Source organism: Ammospiza caudacuta, chromosome 6, assembly GCF_027887145.1.
Source record: "Ammospiza caudacuta isolate bAmmCau1 chromosome 6, bAmmCau1.pri, whole genome shotgun sequence".
Classification (NCBI taxonomy): Eukaryota; Metazoa; Chordata; class Aves; order Passeriformes; family Passerellidae; genus Ammospiza; species Ammospiza caudacuta.
In genome coordinates, this window is record NC_080598.1 from 50,485,597 (window position 1) to 50,504,582 (window position 18,986).

The window sequence follows — 18,986 nt, forward strand, 5'->3', positions numbered from 1 at the left end:
CATACTTAAACAAAACTTTCCTCAACAAGCAGCTGGATGATTTTTTTTCACATGCGTGATTCACCCAAGAAGAGGAAGAGTGAATGCAGCCACTGACAGAAGGGCTACCCAAAGCACACACATTTGTGACCCATGCAGCATTACACTGTGCATCCCCAGACAGACTCTCCACTTGCTTCTGACAAAGGGGTGAGTGGTGAGACAGCTTTCAACACAACTGCTTTGTCCTTCACCATTTCCATCTTGAAATAGTATGGCATTTCTCAGAGCCACCTATCTTTGTGAGGTTACATATATCATTACTACTGCTAGTAAGAACAGATGCCTCACTATAGATACTAATCTCTAACTTGCATGGAAGCACTGGCCTCAAGTGAGCAGGGCACAGGCAACAAAGCTGGGCTGGAGGCACCTGGAGCATCACTCCAGTCATCACCAGTACAGGTAAGAGCAGAGGATGAGAACTGTTCTGAAATACATTCCCTGGGCTGAGGCACAGGTTAGTGAAACTGCCCTCTCTAGAAGGGGGAATTCCCCAGATTCCTAAAGGATGAAATCTTAAGTCTTAAAAAGTTCTGGTCAAGAATCTGAGAAACAGCCTTAAACAAACAAACAGTAAGAAACTAAACCATTCAAAACCCAACTTATCATCAAAAAAAGTTCAAAATACTTCAGCATATGTCAGAAACACAGAGTAAATAAAGTCTGAAGCTTTCCACTTCAGGATCCATTTTTATCCAAACAGCAAAGGGCTGACATTGCATTTAACTTTGTCATGTGAGTCTCTCTCAGCTTTCCTTTTGGGGCTCAAGAAAGGAAAATGTTCAGTTAGCAGCAAACCTGGCACATGAATGAAAGCGGTGACTAGCTGCAATTTGTTAAGAGAGGAGTTTGACTCCCATGAATAAGAAACAAAATAGTTTGAAACCATTATTTAGGGTCATCTGCACTCAGCCTTCCCCTGCTAAATCCTAACACAATTTTTTGCATGCAATTATTCTGCTTGCATGCAAGCTGACTTCAGCATAAACTGCATTTCCCTGAACTCTGAACATCACACATAAGGACTGCTCCATTTCAAAGGCAGTAAACCCACACACTGAAATCAGTCACCAGGAAACTCAAACTACAACAGCAGAGACTTATCTCAAAATTAATGCCATTCCTAGTATTTCATCTGACATTTATTTTTAAAGTAAAGATGCCTGCCCCCTGAAAAGACACCAGAAATGCAGTTCCAAAGATCTGAGCAATAACAATTTATAAAAACAGTGCATAAACTCAGTCTCAATTCTTCTGTCAAGTTCAATTACTGCACAACGAACAATAATATGACATCAGGTGAAAAGCTCACTAAGGATGACTAGCAAATGAAAGTCTTCTTCCCAAGTAATTTTAGCAATGGGTCAGAAGTGTGGGATTATTAAAAGTATTTCTTCTGAAGTAAGCATACGGTAATAATTAAAGCGTTTTTTGAGCTTTTAAATAAATTGGGGCAACCCAATTCTAGCTACGGAAGGAATCCAATTTCCTTTCTTCTTTGGCAGAGGTTTTTTCTGCTTTAACAATCAGCCACTTGGCAAAAAAAGTAGTCATCCAATAGCCACAATATTGCTCTTCACAGTGGAACAGAGCATTTTTTCCTGTGAATATTATTTTTTAATACTCAGGCAGGCAACAACCAGCCCAAGATCCATTTGCAGTGTCCCACAAACTTCTGTGACCATTACTATCCTTCAGAGGTTCAGCCTAGAATCTATAAAAGGGAAAGACGACTGTCACACTTTGCACAAATGATGCTATTCCATGCACTCCTTTTGCTGGATGCCAATGGAGCCTTCCTGCCATCAGGTCCTGGCTGCTTCTGCACTTCTCTCCCAAATGCAGCCCCACAGTCCCTCCAGACACGAACAGCTTGAGCCCATGTTTAGCATTCTAGCCAGTGGCTTGGGATCAGGACAGCTGACAGACCTGCTGAAGAAAAGTCAACTGCCTTCAACAATTAGCAGAAGTGGCATTGAGCAAACCTTTTACTACAGAGCTGTTAGCTTGACTGAGCTCATTCTGTAGTGAAGACTTTCCCCCTAAACTTGTGCACACCAGTGGAACTAATGAAAAAAAGTAGTAAGAATTCATCTTAACACTGAACTGAAATCTAGAAGCTATTCAATGTTTTTTAAGTTTGTCACATTAGGAGAGACCATGCTGGCAATCACAGGAACCATAGTTTTTGAAGGTGTATTTAATACTGCTACCATGGGATCCCTGGCACTTCAGCCCTCCTATAACCAAGAGTACTTTTGATGTCAGGCAACATCTGTTTCTAGATCAAACAATGTACTACTGAATATAGCAGAACTTCCAATAAAGTTTCTAAGTTCTTGTACTTGTCAAGAGTAAACTCAACATCTAAAATAAAAGCGAAGTAAAGCAAAAAGTCGGAAATAGAGGGTTTTTTTTTGCCAACCTTCTTAAGAAAACTTCTTTTAATCAGGTGACAGTAAAGGTTCCCAGGCAAAACTATTTCATAAGGTCCCAGTATCCAAAAGCCTATCACAGCAAAACATTCTGTACCTGCACCTCGGTGGGACTACTAATGACAGTGGGTAACAGGGCCAAGATGCAGCAGAGGATTCATATATGTAATACAGCTATCTATTAAAACTAATATGCCTGAAATCCAACTTCCCTGCAACAGCAGGGCAGTCCTGTAAGACTGGAAGTGGGGAGTATTTTAACAATCTGTGATGAACAGGACCAGGGAACTAATTTCATTTTAGTAACTGTACTACAGAAGAACAAGGGATAAGTGATATTAAACCAAATCTTTATGAATCAATGTGTTAAAATAATTGCACCAGTACAGTTGATAGACAGCAGTAAGGTAGCATGAAGACAGAAAAACTGCAGCAGAGGGCAGAAACAGGCAGGCAGAGCACAGAAACATCTCACTAAGAGATGTGCTCCAACCTCCTGGAGAGGGCTCTATTGCTCATAGCCTCTGTGGTACCCCTGAAGAGTTTTCACTTCTGACAGTAAAAATTACCTGAGCACCCCTAAGAGCAGTGTCAGTCCTATTAGGTACAAATAGGTTTCAGTATGATCAGCTCTATTGACCAGATATGTTTGCTGATTAGCTCATTTACTCAAAACAGTTCATTGAAATATTCATTTCAGTTTCTCCTGAAAGATAAGTGACACCTCTCAGCTAAAACAAATCAAGATGAAGGCAGAGAAAATTCTAGATAAAGGTTGTCCTGCTTCACTTGGATGGTAAAGATTCATTGCACATACTCATCACCGTCTTCACCATAGGGAAATTACCTATTAAATCATAATAGTCAGAAAAAGAAGTATCACTGCGCTAGGAATGGGAAAATTTCCATGGAAATAGTTAAAGCTGAATCATCTGCTGAAACTGAAGAAAAATTACAACATCTGGATACTTAGGCCCTGAAGACAAATCAAACTAAAATCTGTTGAAAATAAAAACAGTTGATCAGAAGCTTTAAAATACATCAATTTCACTTGACACTCAGTTACAAACACCCAGGCAAAACTGAGTGGAAGTGAGAAAAATGAACTGGAAAAAGAATCCAGACTTAACATAATAAGCCCAAAATATTTTCCACGAAACCAGGGAGACAAGCCTTCACAAGTTCACAACTGGCCAGCAGGAGTGAACTGAAACAAAAACTTCAGCTGAGGATGTGGAAATCTAGAGAAGAAACTTAAGACATCAGCTCCTGCAAAAGCCAGCTGATGGGATCAGTCAGTACTTGGGGAGAACTGGACACCTGCTGCACCACAGAGTGGAAAAACACTGCCAGAGATCCAGGCTGAGAGATGATGTCAGGTGAACTGCCTGCTCAGTGACCTCCAACACCTACACAATGCTGCCTCCTCCCCATACTCTGCGTAACACCTGCAAGTCAGATGCCTGAGTGACAGCTTCCAGCACAGAAGTCTCCTAGCTGTGAAACCAGGGAATAGGATGGACACTACTGAAATTAAGATTTCCCATCTACCTCATGTTAAGTAGCATATAAATGAGGACAAGATGCTACAATTAAGTCAGAAACAAGAACAGTGGCCATGACTAAAGCACATCTTTAAGTGATCTCAGTCACGTGCAGGCACACAGTTTTCCCTGACCAAATCAGCTTCCTTTTAATTTTGATTATAAGATTATACCAGAAGAGTTCTTCCATGTCTGCACGGTACCAGTGACCTAGACACGAACTCTGCAAATTAAGTATGAAACTATTAGATTCTGATTCCACTGGCATATACAGATCTACACAGTGCTTACTACTTTCTCCTGTAGCTAGGGAATGCAGCACCAATTTGTAAAATCCTAATTAGGTGAAGTTAACATCTAGAATTTCAATATCTGAAGGAGTGCCAAACCTACATTTTTTAGTATTTGAGAATTTAATAGATTTCAACACTTGCTGATTTTACTGCATTTCTCCCCTGTGTAACAACAGCCCCACCCCTCAATCTCACTACTTTCACAGTCAGAAAGGGATTTACTATAGAAAGAAGAAAACCTCTAAATGCCACTGCACCCCTCTACCTGCTCCCTATGGCCACCCCCAAAACACTACAGCTCCAGTTCATCCAGAGGGCCCCAGCACTGAGCCTGCCCTGCTGCACTCTCGGGCTCCAGCCACTCAAGTGTGCTGCTGAAGTGAAGCCCAGTGCAGCTCCTGCTGCTGCCTCAATTATCACTCTCCTAGAGGTAGTACTGGGGACAACTTCCAGGAAAAAGCACAGATCTTGTTACCACTGACTCATGGGTTATACATTCCAGAGCAGTGCACTACTGAAAAGAGTGCCAGTTTAGGACATGCTGATCCAAGTGAGCTCAACTTAAAGTGAGCAGAAACAAACTCAACACCAAATAAAATATCAGCTCGTTTTTCAGTATTTACTAACATATAGATAGGAAAATGGCTTTTATTTTCTAAGTTTACCTAAGTTTCTATGGAAAGTTCTCTATCTGCCATTGCTTTTCTGCTTTGCTGTAACTGACACTGCTTCATCAGAGCACCTCCAGGTCACAATTGTTCCAGTTTAGGTTTCCAATCTGAGGAAAAGAATTGCACTCTCTTCATTTATGAAACAGTGCATAACTATTCAGTGTCTCACTGAGGGTTTCATTCACTATTTAATTCTCTCATTAGTATTCTCTGACCACGTTAAATCCTTTTAGCACACACCAAAATTGAGAAACTCCACCACATCTTTAATTTCAACCCATTTTCCTTTCTGGCTTTCAGCTGATCTACGGAGTTGTTCTTAAGTACTATTAGCTTGTGCATATTATATAGAAATTAACTTAATACCATACTTCAACTATAGTAAAACTTCTTGCCTGTTCTGAAACATACTGAGAAGGAAACAACAGAAATAGGAAATATGCAGACAGAGAAGAGAGGATCTGAAGGAGTGCCATGGTGTTGATCAAAGTACTGGAGAACTTAGCCTACAAGGAAAGCCTGAAGGAAGTGAGGTCTCTTCTCCCTCAAGAACAGAAGGCTCAGGGGACCTTGTCACAGTATTCCCAGACCCTGAGCTACTGTAGGGCAGCTATAAGGAGGACAGAGGTTCTCTTCTCTAAAGAAGCCACATGAAGGGGCAGCAGGTATAAATTGCACTAGAAAACATCTCAACAAAAAAGGATTTGCAATGAGAACAGTCACTTCACCAGGACAATCTCCCCAGGGACACACCACTGGTGGTTTTCAAGAAGTGATTGGACAGAATGCTGGACAATCTCACTTAAGCTCACTTTCTCACTTGGATAGGTTGGATCCCATGATCTTTTGAGGCCCCTTCTAACCCGGGCTGCTCTGGGATTGGATGATTCTGAGCCTAAGAACAGCTCAATTGGATCCTGTAGTATGTTGCCTCAGAAAACACATCCCCTTTTATCTGTGCCAGTTTTATTGCAGTACGATTATTTCAGCTTTCAGCACAATCTGAAAATTAGTTTCCTAACAGCAAACTCCACATGAGCTACAGTAGTTCTATTAGTTTCTCAGATCCTTATCACTCTCAGTTTCATGTAACTATTAGGAGACCTCATTAAAAATATGACTTCTTCCTGCAGTGCTTATACCACCCTTTCCTGTCCACTCTTTATCAAGTTTCCTATTTTACTCAGAACTACTTTATAGCTTACAATACAAGGTTTCAAGCTTGTCAAACTTAATCTGACAGCTAGATGTACAGACCTACTGTAAAAAGTTACTTTTGTTTAAAAAAATTAAACTAATTTAAACAAATTATGTTGCTGATATATCAGTGAGTTCCATTTTCCCTTTCTCAGCTCAAAAGTAAAATTCTTATTCCCTATCAGCAAGGCCTGAAGCAATTCTCATACTTCATTATATATCATATAGCCACTGAACAGCTCAAACACCAACAGACAAAACTGTAGGCAAAGCTGCTGCCACCACAAGAAGCACCATTAGTGCACTGATCAGGGCTTGGACACCTCACCTGAGATTGCAGTAATTCAGGTCAGGAGGTTGTATGTAATCAAGATTTGAATAATGGAAGCAGTAAAACTTTCTAAACTTTATGTCTGAAAATACTGACTGACCCTGCCTTCAGCTCTGTTCATAGAGCTGACATTAAAGACCTAAGACTACCGCAATTAAGCTGCTGAAGTTTTCCTTCCAACAGGAAGACTGCAGGGTTGGTGTCTTTGACACAAACTACAGAAATAGTAATTCAAGTTTACTGCCCTGTTAACATACACGGACACTTCCTAACAAGTCTAAATATTTTCTCCTCTTAGCAAGGATCTCTCTGTAGTTTACACCCAAAAAATGGATTACAGAAAGCAGATAAGCATTAGAAATATCAAGACCAGTTATATATACTAGATAAAATTAACATGCTTCAACAATGATGTGCCATACAACTAAATCTCTTGCAAGACATTCCTTCTGTCCCTAGAAAATAGATGCATTATTGACAACTTACAGATGGAAAACAAATTCCATTTCTAAAGGAACTGTCAGCCACTGACAGCTGACAATAAGCATCCCTACACTGCAAAATTGCTAAAACTTGTTCTAATGAGGTCATGCATTCTACAACAAGGACAGTATTACATACCTTGTGCAAGCATGTTAAACTCCAAGAACAGTGCTATGTGATAAAGCTCCATGGCTTCTTCAGCCCTAGTCATGTTTAGTTTTCCTGCTACAAGAGCCTGAACTTCACTTAAACTGCCCACCGAAGGACTGGAGTGCAAAACGGAGAGGTCTACCACATCTGTATACATACAGTTCAAAATGACCTTAGCATATTTTTTTGGTATGATAGATTCATCCAATATAATTCTAGTTGGAGTCCGTAGAGTTCGGTCTGTGATTTCTTCACCAGTTCGTATCCTTCTCTGCAGCAAGTGGCGGAAAAAGGGAGACCGTGATGAAATAATAGCTTTGTGTGCTCTGAGCTCCTCATCTAGACAGTTCTGACTTCCACCAAAAGTTTCAACCAAGTCAGAGTTGGATGAAAAGCTAAGAACCACATCGTAGTAGCACATATAATCAAACAGGGCACGCATGTCAACATCTAAGGAATTTGGTGTTCCAAATTCTTCACTAAGCTGCACAAGAATATCAACATTTTGGAATCGCGAATCCTCCATTCCAAACTCGCCCGTATAAAGGTAGTGTAACAAAGCAGAAAACATAGGCATATCTATGCCAGCTGTGTTAATATCCATTATTATTTCTGCCCCATACTCTGGTGAGGAAGAAAGCAGTGTCTTAAAAAATGGACATCTTGCTGCCAATATCGCACGATGCACAGGAAAACAAGTTTCTTGAAATATTAAGTCTACATCGGTACAATATTTGTATTGATAAAGTTCAGCCATGTCTTTTTGTAGCGTCCTGGCTTCTGGTCTTGCCAAATTAGCTTGTAGATAAAGTTCCTTTAAGGCTGATGTTCCTTCATATTCCTCTACCAACGCGTTAACATCTCTGACATCCCAGCCTGAGAGGAGCTCCCGCATCTGCTTGGCGTGGTCGGCAGAGCGGCTCGATTTCCGACGCTTAATGAATTTCTTCTTGAGGGTGGCAAGGCCAGAGGTTTTCTTTTTCTTGTCTTGAGGTTTCTCGTGGCCATGGTCAAGGCTATACAGCTTTGATTCACAGCCAAAACCTTGATGAGAGTAGGATGATGTCCCTAAAGGCAAAAAGAAAAATTGAACACATTTATTCTTTATATTTAAAAGGAAGGTCCATAACACCTAAATACTCCATCAATGATTCTGAAAGTTATACAGTTCTTCCTTCTCCTCACATCAGATAATTTCACAACTGAAGCTTTTTCTGGCCATTAAAAACAAAGCCTTTTATTTGCATCTACAAAGTTTGTAGTTTGCTGGGTTTCAAGGTGTTTTGGTTTGGTTTTTAATGTTTGGGTTTATTTGTTTGGTTGGGTTTTTAAAAAAACATATTCAATTTAAAGAACCAAGCAGTGCCAGTTGATGTAGCTCTAGAGCATATGGTACACTTATCTAAGTAGGAAGAGAATACTGCAATTGTAACAGTAGAAGTGTAATTGCATTAACTTTTTCTAGGCCTAATATCTCAGTGAAATACTCACAATCCCCCCTTCAAAGTGTTTTCAAAGTCTGTTCTAGCATTAAGCGTCACTAAAACAACAGACACATACCCGGTATCAGATAGCTACAGTCACAACAGAAAAAGAGAGAACACAGTACCAAAACACTCAGGGATTATTTTCAGAGATAATTTAGAAAGAAAAGTAAAAATCCTGTCATGCAATAATCAAGTAATGCCAAAGTCAGGCACATAAAATGGGCTCCTTTCCACAGAACTACAAATACTCGTTTGCACATACACACCATCAAAAAGAATATGGAGAATGGAAATTTTACTGTATTATTGAAGATTTCCTGTGAACAGAGCATTATACAATTAAAGTATACATATAATTATTTTTCCTCTCAAAAAATAATTTATAGGGAAATTTCATTAGGAACTAATACTGATAGCAATTCAGTGAGGAAAAAAGGAATTAGAATCTGCATTTCAACAAGTAATGGAAAACCAAAGTAGTGTTTTAGAGGGAAAAAAGGGAGTTAAAAAAACATAGCTTTAATGTGAGAGTCATGCTTCTGTTTAAGGGTTATTTTCTAATTCAAGTTTATTTACAGAGCTTTCACTCTAAGCCAGATGGTGAAGAACCTCAGACATGACAAGAAAAGAGAAAAGGAAGTACACAAACCAAACTCCCACTTCTGGACCAAAGAAGAATCAGAAGAAAACATTTGCAAATGCTACACAGATCAATAACAATCACAGGTTCATCTGAAATAGTATTTGTCTCTTTTCTGTCAGGAATAGTTCATGTTTCTGTTAGCACACTTGTGTAGCTTCACTACTTGTTACCTTTTTATTAATCTTCCAAAGTCCACCCTAGGACCAGAACTTTTGGGGCCTTTTACAATGTGTTCTATCACTGGAGTTTCACAGCTCCACCTGTAACGGGCAGATTTGATGTGATGCTGTTTTGTGAGGCTGTTTTGACAGGGATGTTATGGCCCAGTCTCACAAAACACAGGGCATTTAGTTACCATGTAATTTCAAGTATTTCCTGAACTTTGAAAGACACAGTACTAATTCAAAGCTGTATTTGAGACTAAGGCAGCTGTAGCAACCTAACAATTCTGTAAATTGTTTTATTGTTTAAGCCTCAATAACTAAATAACTTACACAGTGGCTTTTACGTCAAGCTAATTAAAACTCCCACAAATCATGCAATGCAGTGGTTTTATGATTCTTCTATTAGTAAAAACTTTGAGAAAGAACTTGGTTTTGTTTGAGGAAAGACATCTAACCATTTTATCCAAGTTTAAAATTTGCTTGATCATGCAACATGTTATTAACAATACTGAAATTTCAAGAAATGAAAAGAATATCAATTTAAATGAAAATATTGGGAGTAACTCAATACAACTTCAACAAAGAGGTTGTGCTGCAAAATCCACCATAAAAATCCTTCCACATGCTATACTAAATATGACAATGGAAAAGTAGAGCTTCAGCGTCCTGCTGATAGAGACAAGTGTAGAATTCTTCCTTCATTGAAAGCAGTACATTTCACAATAGAAGCATAACTACACTTTGGTCACTCTATAATGACAGATTCTCTTGCCAGAGAACATGCCAGCTCATTTCTATTTGAAGTACGTTGGATTCTGATGGCAAATCTGAGTGCAGAACATTCTCTAACATTCCACTAAAGGAAAACTAGGACACGGCAAGTCTCAATTTCCTTCTTCCCTACAGGCTGCTGTGAGGTATTACTTGCACATGAATCACCACAAAATACTAAAACGCCATTCAAACCTTTGTGTACCCTGAGCTACTTAAAAGATTTAACTCTGGATGTACTGCAAACAGTGCTATTAACCCTTACAAAGAGATAAAGCACTGCTACAAAAGCACCACCACACAGCTGCTTTTTGTAAGAAACAGAGATGCACCATCATAGCCTCTCTGCGTTCACAACAGCTGCTGGCCCCACATCCCTCAAAGAAAAGAATCTGGAAGAGAATGTTTTTGGGCCGCCTGTATTCCTTCATAAGGTAGCAGCATTAAAAGTAGGAAAAAAAATTAATTATTCCTCAGCACTATACTGAAAGGTATCAATCTATTAAATGCTGTTCAAAAGCAATTGCTACTTCATGCCCCTAGACCATACCCAGCTTGGGACAGACAAATATTTACAGAAACAGATGACTGCCAAGGGGAGCTGCTTGGGAACTTGACAATGAAAAATGGGATCTGTTTAGTTCTTTGCATGCCCACACATTATAATATCTAATTATAGAGCTCTATATAAAAAAGCAAACATCTTGAACAGATGTACCACCCTAGGAAATGGTGTGAAATCCTCCCCCTGAATGCTGCAGACAAAACAGCAAGAAGATGACTAATTAAGCTTTTGCTAAAACAAAAGCATTATTTCCAGTAAGTGCACTACACTGTTTTTACTGATTTATCTCCTCTTCATAAACTATAAGCAAACTAGGATGAAGTAAAGTAACAATAGGAGCTCACACTATGAAACTACTGTGCTTTGCCCATATCAGTTCTCAGACTTCAGCACTCATCCTACATTTAGCATGAAACACAGAGCAGTGCTTTAATGGCAAAGTAGCATGTCTAAAACAAACCTACAGGCCTACATCCAGTTTCCAGGAATAAGGCAACTAATACATATTATACAGCTATTCTAACTCTGTCCTCCAGTTCTGCTTTAGGGCAGTGAATAGATCTAATGCCTTCTACATAAAAAACCTCACAATACAGACACTCCACCCCACTCCCCTCTAACAAACAAAAACCCCACAACACCTAAACCCCAAACATGTAAAAGCTGATTTAACATTAAAACATTAGTATTAGCAAATGATGAAAACCTCAGCTATCAATTTTAGGATACACCTATTTTCTGCTGAGACAGCTACAAAAACCAATAATGGAAACAAAAATCAAAACGAGAAAGAGCCAAATGCCACTAAGTGAGAAGAAGAGATGTACCCATGTGATGTAGATAGCACACTCATGGAACCCCATAATATCAGGATATTTTCAGCAAGAATTTTACCCAGAAAGCTCATCTGCCTTCCCTAAGATGAGACAAGCACATGGTTTTAGGCTTTCCTCAAAAAGAGTCTCAGCCACAATTTCCCATAGGTTATGAGGGTCAGTAAATTTCTTGTGACATACTACATAATGGGTTTCTATTTTGAGTTTAATAACAAAGAGCATCAACTAAACCTTCCACATATCATGCAGAAAGTTTATTGGGAATTTATTGTAGCCTTTGGAAATCTCTTCAAATCTGCTCAAAAGGTGTTTCAGTCTGCAAATCTGCCTGTTTCAAGGCCTCTAAGGGTTTCTCTTCACTCAATATAGGGGCAGATTAAAAACACCACGACATGTAAGAGAAGCATTTTAGCCACATTTTAGAAAGCACATATGCAGACTGGAGCAAACCTTTTACTAGTTAGGTATGATACACTGAAAATACATAAATCCTCGAGGGGAACTTTACAGCATGAATATCCATGATGTTAGGACTAAAAGTTCTTCCTTGACGTGCTGTGACAGCACACACATCCTTAAATGTAACAGTTTGTGATCTGTCCTCAAATGAGACAGACCTCAGAGCCAGGAATGCTATGAAAGCTGAGAAAAAAAGAGAAAATTTACAAAGTGAGTCAATTTTTCCTCTGCTAAGGATATCACTCTGCTTTCAATGGTGATTAAAAAGAGAAGTAACACTGAATATCAATAACTACTTATGCAGTGTTGCAAGCTGAAGCATAAAGGAGAAAAGCATTTATAAACTATTGATGCTATTTACTGCTAAGATCATTCTTCAGGCTGTCAGGGTTGAGTTTTTTTTAAGGAATATTTATCTTCTCAGAGACTGCCTTCTTTCAGATTCATAACATAGCTGTTTATTATTTATAGTGTGACAGTACTTAGATCTACACTGAGGTCTCTTTGTACTAGACTGAAAAACACATAAAGGTAATGGCTGCCCCAGTTATGAGTAGGATGAGAAAATACTTTCTTAAGGGCACTTCAACACATGTCTCCAGCCAAGCAAGGTCCTGGCTTGTAAATAACACTGTTAGGACAGTAAGCACCCCCTTCCCCATTTACAGAAACAGGAAAAGGAAGAGAAGCTTATTTGTTACTTTAACAGGTTTATTACCAGAGATATCCCTTCTAGCAGTAGGGAGGTAATTCACTTGGACACAATGTCAATATTACAATGAATACTGATGATCAAGGCTTTTATATGCTCTGACACAGTTTGACAGAAATTCTGAGGAAGAGCAGAAAACAGTATGAGTATTAACAGAAAGTGACTGCTCTGGAACCAAGAAAACTAGCATGCATGGCTTAATTATAAAAAAGCTCCACTTATTTTATTTAAATAATCTGGCAACTGTTTACTGGCAAAAGGCAGATCAACTCATTGCACACAGAGGCCAAACAGATGGACAGTACTGAATTTCATGCACGATTGAGCTTGAATGGATTCAAACTGGTGACCTAGAAAATAGCAGCTCTCCATAACATTTCTGCAAGCAAATCAAATCCAGTGCATTCACAATCCACCAAGTCATTTATGTAAGTGACAAGATAACTGAAAAGAGTTACCTATGAATGTCTGTTGTGCCTGTGAATTTCCCCCTACCCTTGGGGAACACGAGTGAGGGTAGTTTGATGCATTAGCACCCATTTTCTTCAGTCACTCAGGCATTCCGCCTGCTGGCTCTTCAATGTATAATCCCATAATCCTTTAGAAATCTTCAATCCCAGGTCCAGCGTCCTGTTCCTCCATTTCTGAAGAACAAAAACACCAATAAGCTAACTTCATTATTTGTCACTAAACGTTACATGATTTAGATAAAACAAACTCAGCTTCCAGCACACAGTATTTTCATAAAATAAAACCTCAAACACTTTGAAGATACCATGTTATTTGAATGATTAAATCAAGACCAGAAATATTGTTTTCCCCACAAGAACCTGTAATGTTCCAAACTATTCACAAATCATATGATAAATTGCAACACAGAACAGGATGGCTATCAAATTTTTAGCTAAGAAATTTTCAAGGAGAACTTGGTGTAGACTAGGTATTCTCCTTTGACTATACCAAGAGTGACTTTTCATGCATGTTTATACCTATTCCCACATGGTTAAAAAATTCCAAATTGAATTATACTGGTTGAGAAAGCTAAATAAACCAGTCCTGATGGAGATTATACCATCATAACTTATTTCAGCTGCATTTTTATTAATTACATTTACATAGTTCTCATTCATTACTGCTTTTCAAATTTAGAATTGAGAAGACCTAGAAGAACATTTACAATAGTAAAAAAAGGCATTTAAGGATTCATTAAAGGTTTTTTGGGCATTTGAAAACATCTTAGAAGTTAGTTCTGAGGTGAATTGAACAAGGATTCATTGCTAATGTACAACAAAGTCATTATAATTTATTCCAATATCAGCAGTGTTAAATATTAATACTGAAAAATAAAAATTACCACATGAAGAACAACTGTCATCTTGTGTCCCCTTTCAAAATACAAACTTGAAGATAAAGAATAACAGAAAGATAAAGTCTATGCTAAGAATTTTTTAGATTCCCTTGAATATTGTGAACACATATGGATTTGCTATATGCTTCTAAATTTTTCTCCTTTCTTGGTAGTCTCTGGCATGTTAAATTGGCTAAGAAAGTGACATACAAGTGCATGTTTCACAGTGCAGATCCTAGGGAGCAGAGAGACAGGGCAGGAAAAATAGGCTGCAAATTGCTGTAGGCACAGAGGTGAGGGGAACAAGGGCTGGGTACACGAGGAGGAAGGGTAGGGAAGGGTTTGAAAGCCATGTCTGTAAAGCCAGGTTATCAGGCAGAATTGCTGCTCTGGTGTGTGCATATCCCAGGGTGGCCTCGCACAGCTGCAGCCTGCTGAGCACCAGGGGAGCTCTGCTGGGGCAGGAGACACAACCGTGAAACCACCACAGCAGCTTTCAAGCAACCTCCAGGCCTGTAAATGAGCAAAGGGAGCTCCCATGCCTGCCCTCCCCAGCCACACAGCCAGGGCACCTCAATGGCATGCAATCTTCAACTTGCCTCCATGCAGATCCAGCTTGCTACACATCAGGAAACAAAGATAAAATACCCTCCTACATGAACAGAAGCCTACTCAGGATGAAGACAGAAGCAGAGAACACACAAAACATCACACCAGCAAATACCGGTAAATCTCAGCAAACACAAGGTGTTGGATTAGTTCAGTGTTAGCCATTGCATGCACTCATCTTCTCCCTTGTGCAGAAATAAGCTATTCAAAGGTTACTGAATCCATATGGTGTGGATCTCTACTTCATTTCTGAAAAACTTCACTGACTTTAGAAAAAACACTTAGAAAATAAGTTCATTAAAACAGTGAAGCTCCAAGCGATTTCTATACACACCAAGAATATGTTGCTTAAATGTGGCATAAATTTCTAGATGGAATTAGTTACACCCAGGACAAACTTTGTGAAGGCAAAAGTCACCTTTTAGTTTAAATGCTAACTTGCTTACAGGTAAAGGCTAGCAACCTGAGCAGATATGCCAACAATTTCCCTTTTCTCACCTAAAATTGGACTTGGTTCATTTGGACTTGAGTCCTGAAATAATGCCACTGTTATTCCACTTTTCTGCATTCAGCTGTGGTGTGATAATTTGTCTATTAGATGTCTACTAATAGTTTTCAGTTCTTCCTGACACAGGAAAGAGCCCAGGAGCTAAGTAAAAGAGAGAAGAAAAAAGAAGTGTTGGGCTTTTTTTTTTTTTTAATAAATAAGCACTCAATATTCAGAACCAAGTCCCTGGTTCACTAAATTTAGAATACATAACTTCCATGCACTGCTAAGTCATCTGTGTGCTGGCTGATTTCTTAAGAGTATTTTGCATCTTGAATTCAAACATTTCGTAGTTCATAAAGTGTATTGGGCCCCATGGCTCAAAACCAATCATAGCTTTAGTTCCACTAGTGTCCTTAACCTCATGTATCAACTGAAAGTACATTTATTTTTTAATACAGCACTAAATTTTACAAGATAATATTATATAACCCATGTTGCATTTCCCAAAAAATTTAGCTAGCACCAGAGGTGAACTCAGTCCTGGAGGAAGCCCTGCCTTCCTCTCTTCATTCTCATACCCACTTTTCCTACCTTGTTGGTTCTGTCCCAAGTAGTTTGTAAATCAGATGAACTGACCCACATTAGAGCCAACCTGAACAAGAAGTTGGAACACTATCAGCCACCCAATTTGTTTGTTAGGGCATCACTTGAATACTTGCACTACTGCATCTTTTGACGGCAAAGTGTACTTGAACTACCCATGGATTTAGATGCCCTTTTTTGGTTTGGTTTGTTTGCTATTGTCCACTTCAGCCTCTGTACTAAACACAACCTACCTGAACAGCAGTTAGTCTAGCACATAACTAGCTGAGTCCAGTCAATACAACTCAGCTACTACAAAAATGCCAAGTCAAGAATGCAGCTTCTCCACAGTAAAAGGCACTTGTAAAAGGAGAGGAAAAGCTCCAAAACCACAAACAATTAGATCTTTAGCTTCAAAAGGAAAGACAGATTTTGTCTTTTCTTGCAGAAGTTATCCTGCATACCAAAAGTTCCCTTATTTCAGCTTATCTGAAGAATTTCTAAATTGCATGTTAGCCTCAGGATACACCCATGGAATTTTGTTTTAAAAACCACCATTAGGTGAGCTTTTTCTTTACTTTTTATTAAAAGCCTGCATGCATCCCCATAAGCCTTACCACAGTGAAACTAAATTCAACATCTGCTGACCAAGTGAAGCAGTTGTTGAGGGCAGTGACGCATGTACAGATGTGTTTGAACATACACACATACACAGCAAAGGAGTTCAACTATGTCAAAGCTTGTTTAAAAAAGCCTGTACTGCAGAAAAAGTATATTGAGTGTGTTATATGAAATGAGGAAGTTAATAGAAACCAAAATTACCACTCCAAATCCTACAAAACAGCACAAAAGTGACTTTCAGATTATACTGATACTCAGAATAAAATTTAAAATAAGCACAAGTCTGCTTAAAGGTTTCAGCCTGAAATAAAATTCTCAGTCTTCTCAATATTTGTCACACTGAACCTAAAATCCTAAGAAGCTAGATGACATGCATCTGAGGTATCTGGGCTGACAGCCAGGTATTCCTGGACTGGGAATTTTGATTTAACAAAAAGTCTCTGTACAGAATGGACTTTGCGTAACAGTGACACTTTGTTTATATCATCACTCAATACAAATGTTTCATAAAATTTCCCGTAAATCACTGGGATCCAATTAATATAAAGGGCAAAGTCAAGAGTACTACAACAGGTTTTACAACCACTTGATTTTTCCCCTGTAAAATTTTAAGACCTTTGTATTTCTTTTGGAGTTTCTGCCATAGGATTATGCAATAGCATAATATTAAAACCAAAGTAGGAAATTATATCAAGTACATGCACATACCTGTACCAACATGGTATTTCAGGTTTTCATTTTACCTAACATGCTCTAAATTTACAATGAGTAAATGACAACCCAGGCATCATAAGAACAACTTATTCACATTTGCTTAGATTTTTATCCAGCCCAAAAATGCTATGCTATTTTGCCCCAACAGCTCTTTTCGAGTAACAAGCACAACTTTACTGCAAGATGAGATAACAAGATGCAGCGATAAAAAGCACCAACCCTAGTAAGGAAACACATCAACTAAATTTCAACAAGGTTAAACTTATGCCCATAGAAGTTAGGTAGATCAACTAAAACAGAAAGAACTTGTGAGAATGGACCATTGCTATCATGTCCAAAGTGTATCCCACCAGCCTTAACATCCTGAACCTGCCCCCAGCAGAACAGTGATCTGGTGGCCAACAGAGAGCCCTGAGCCATCCCAAAGTGATTCAGGAACAATCCCATGCTCAGAAGAACAGAAGCAAGTTCCCATCCACTGGGAAGTTTCCAAAGCCAGCCCATGCTGGTTGTCATGCAGTACACTGCTGGAATTACAAGTCACCAACATCCAAAGGCACAAGCTCTTAAACATGAAGACAAAGTTGCTTGTGGCTGGAGCTCCAACTGCTTTTTCAGATATGCATGGAGTATTTACCTCAATTTCCTTGGAGAAAGTGGTTCTCCAAGTAAGAGGAGCTGACAGGAACTGAGTGCTACTTGTCCTGACCTTCCTCTTTTTCCATGGATGGGACACTCAGAGGTACTGGCACATTCTCAGATTTTGTGGAGGTCAAGTCTCCAGTCTTGGAAGAGTACATGCTAAAGGACTGGATGTATATGGGACAGTGTACCTTAAAGAAATCCTATAACTGGCAAGTGATTTTCTGTTCAAAGGAAACAACTGAAATTTGAAGGCTCAGCTGATTATGCCTGACACGCATGCAAATCCACACAAAGCCTATTTTGACTCCTTTTTATAATCAGGTCAAGTAATCAACCTTTATCATTATTCAAAACTAACTGGATGATACAGTAGTAAGATGCAACTGAAACAGCTGAAAGGTTGTGGTGTGGATCAGTTCTGTACAAATATAAGAAATGGGTAATGTTCTACACAACGTGGGCTAATGAACCTGTGTCGTTTCATTATTCACTGCATTGGAAAGAAAGAAAAATCCAATAAGGAAAAGCACCAGAACTTAAGCCACATCAGCAGTTACCAGCTCAAGAGGGCAAGAAAAAGCAGATATAACCAGATTATGAAAGTGACTGCATTACTGAGTCTTTGCTGAGAATCATGTGTTCCAGCTATCACAAAGAACCCTTTCTTATAGTTAAGCACAAAATTTACAGCATTTTCTCTTCCATGAAGTAGTATGCTTCTCCATCTAGAAGTTCTTTCAAAACAGAGGTGATAAAAACACCACAACAGTCCTAGCTTTTTATTTCTAGATTTGTTGAGAATCACTGGACTGAGTTTTAGTGGGGAAAACCCACCAACAAACAACCTGTACTGATTTTCAACATTTCCTCTGAGGAGTCAGAGTGGAAGTTAAAAGAACTATGCTCAAACAGAGCACAAAGGTGTAGTCCTGAAGATACACACACTTCAGAAATTGAAGACACTGAGCAGCATTTCAACAGTTGTAAAAAATCCACAGAACTTACAGGAAAAAAAACCCTCTTTTCAATCCTGGCTTTGCACACAGCGCTCAAAGTATTATTTCTGATGATCAGCAAAGCAACTTCAAGTATGATATGAACATGTCACATTGTAGAAGTAAATAAATAATGTCATTAACAGGGACTGACAGGTCAAATCACTAACAGCAGTGGGGAGGTGGGGGACATCAACAT

At 38.9% G+C, this 18,986-nt stretch overlaps 1 protein-coding gene across 1 annotated transcript in view; it reads right to left on the reverse strand.

The window, feature by feature from the left end:
- BTBD7 (BTB domain containing 7) overlaps positions 1-18,986 on the reverse strand; it is a 51,407-nt gene that overhangs the window by 19,128 nt on the left and 13,293 nt on the right. Inside the window, exons 2-3 of the mRNA XM_058806792.1 lie at positions 13,242-13,427; positions 7,135-8,214 (exon numbers count right to left, since the gene is read on the reverse strand). Of these exons, the coding sequence (XP_058662775.1) occupies positions 7,135-8,214; positions 13,242-13,323 (1,162 nt within the window). The 5' untranslated portion in view covers positions 13,324-13,427. The remainder of the gene's footprint in view (positions 1-7,134; positions 8,215-13,241; positions 13,428-18,986) is intronic.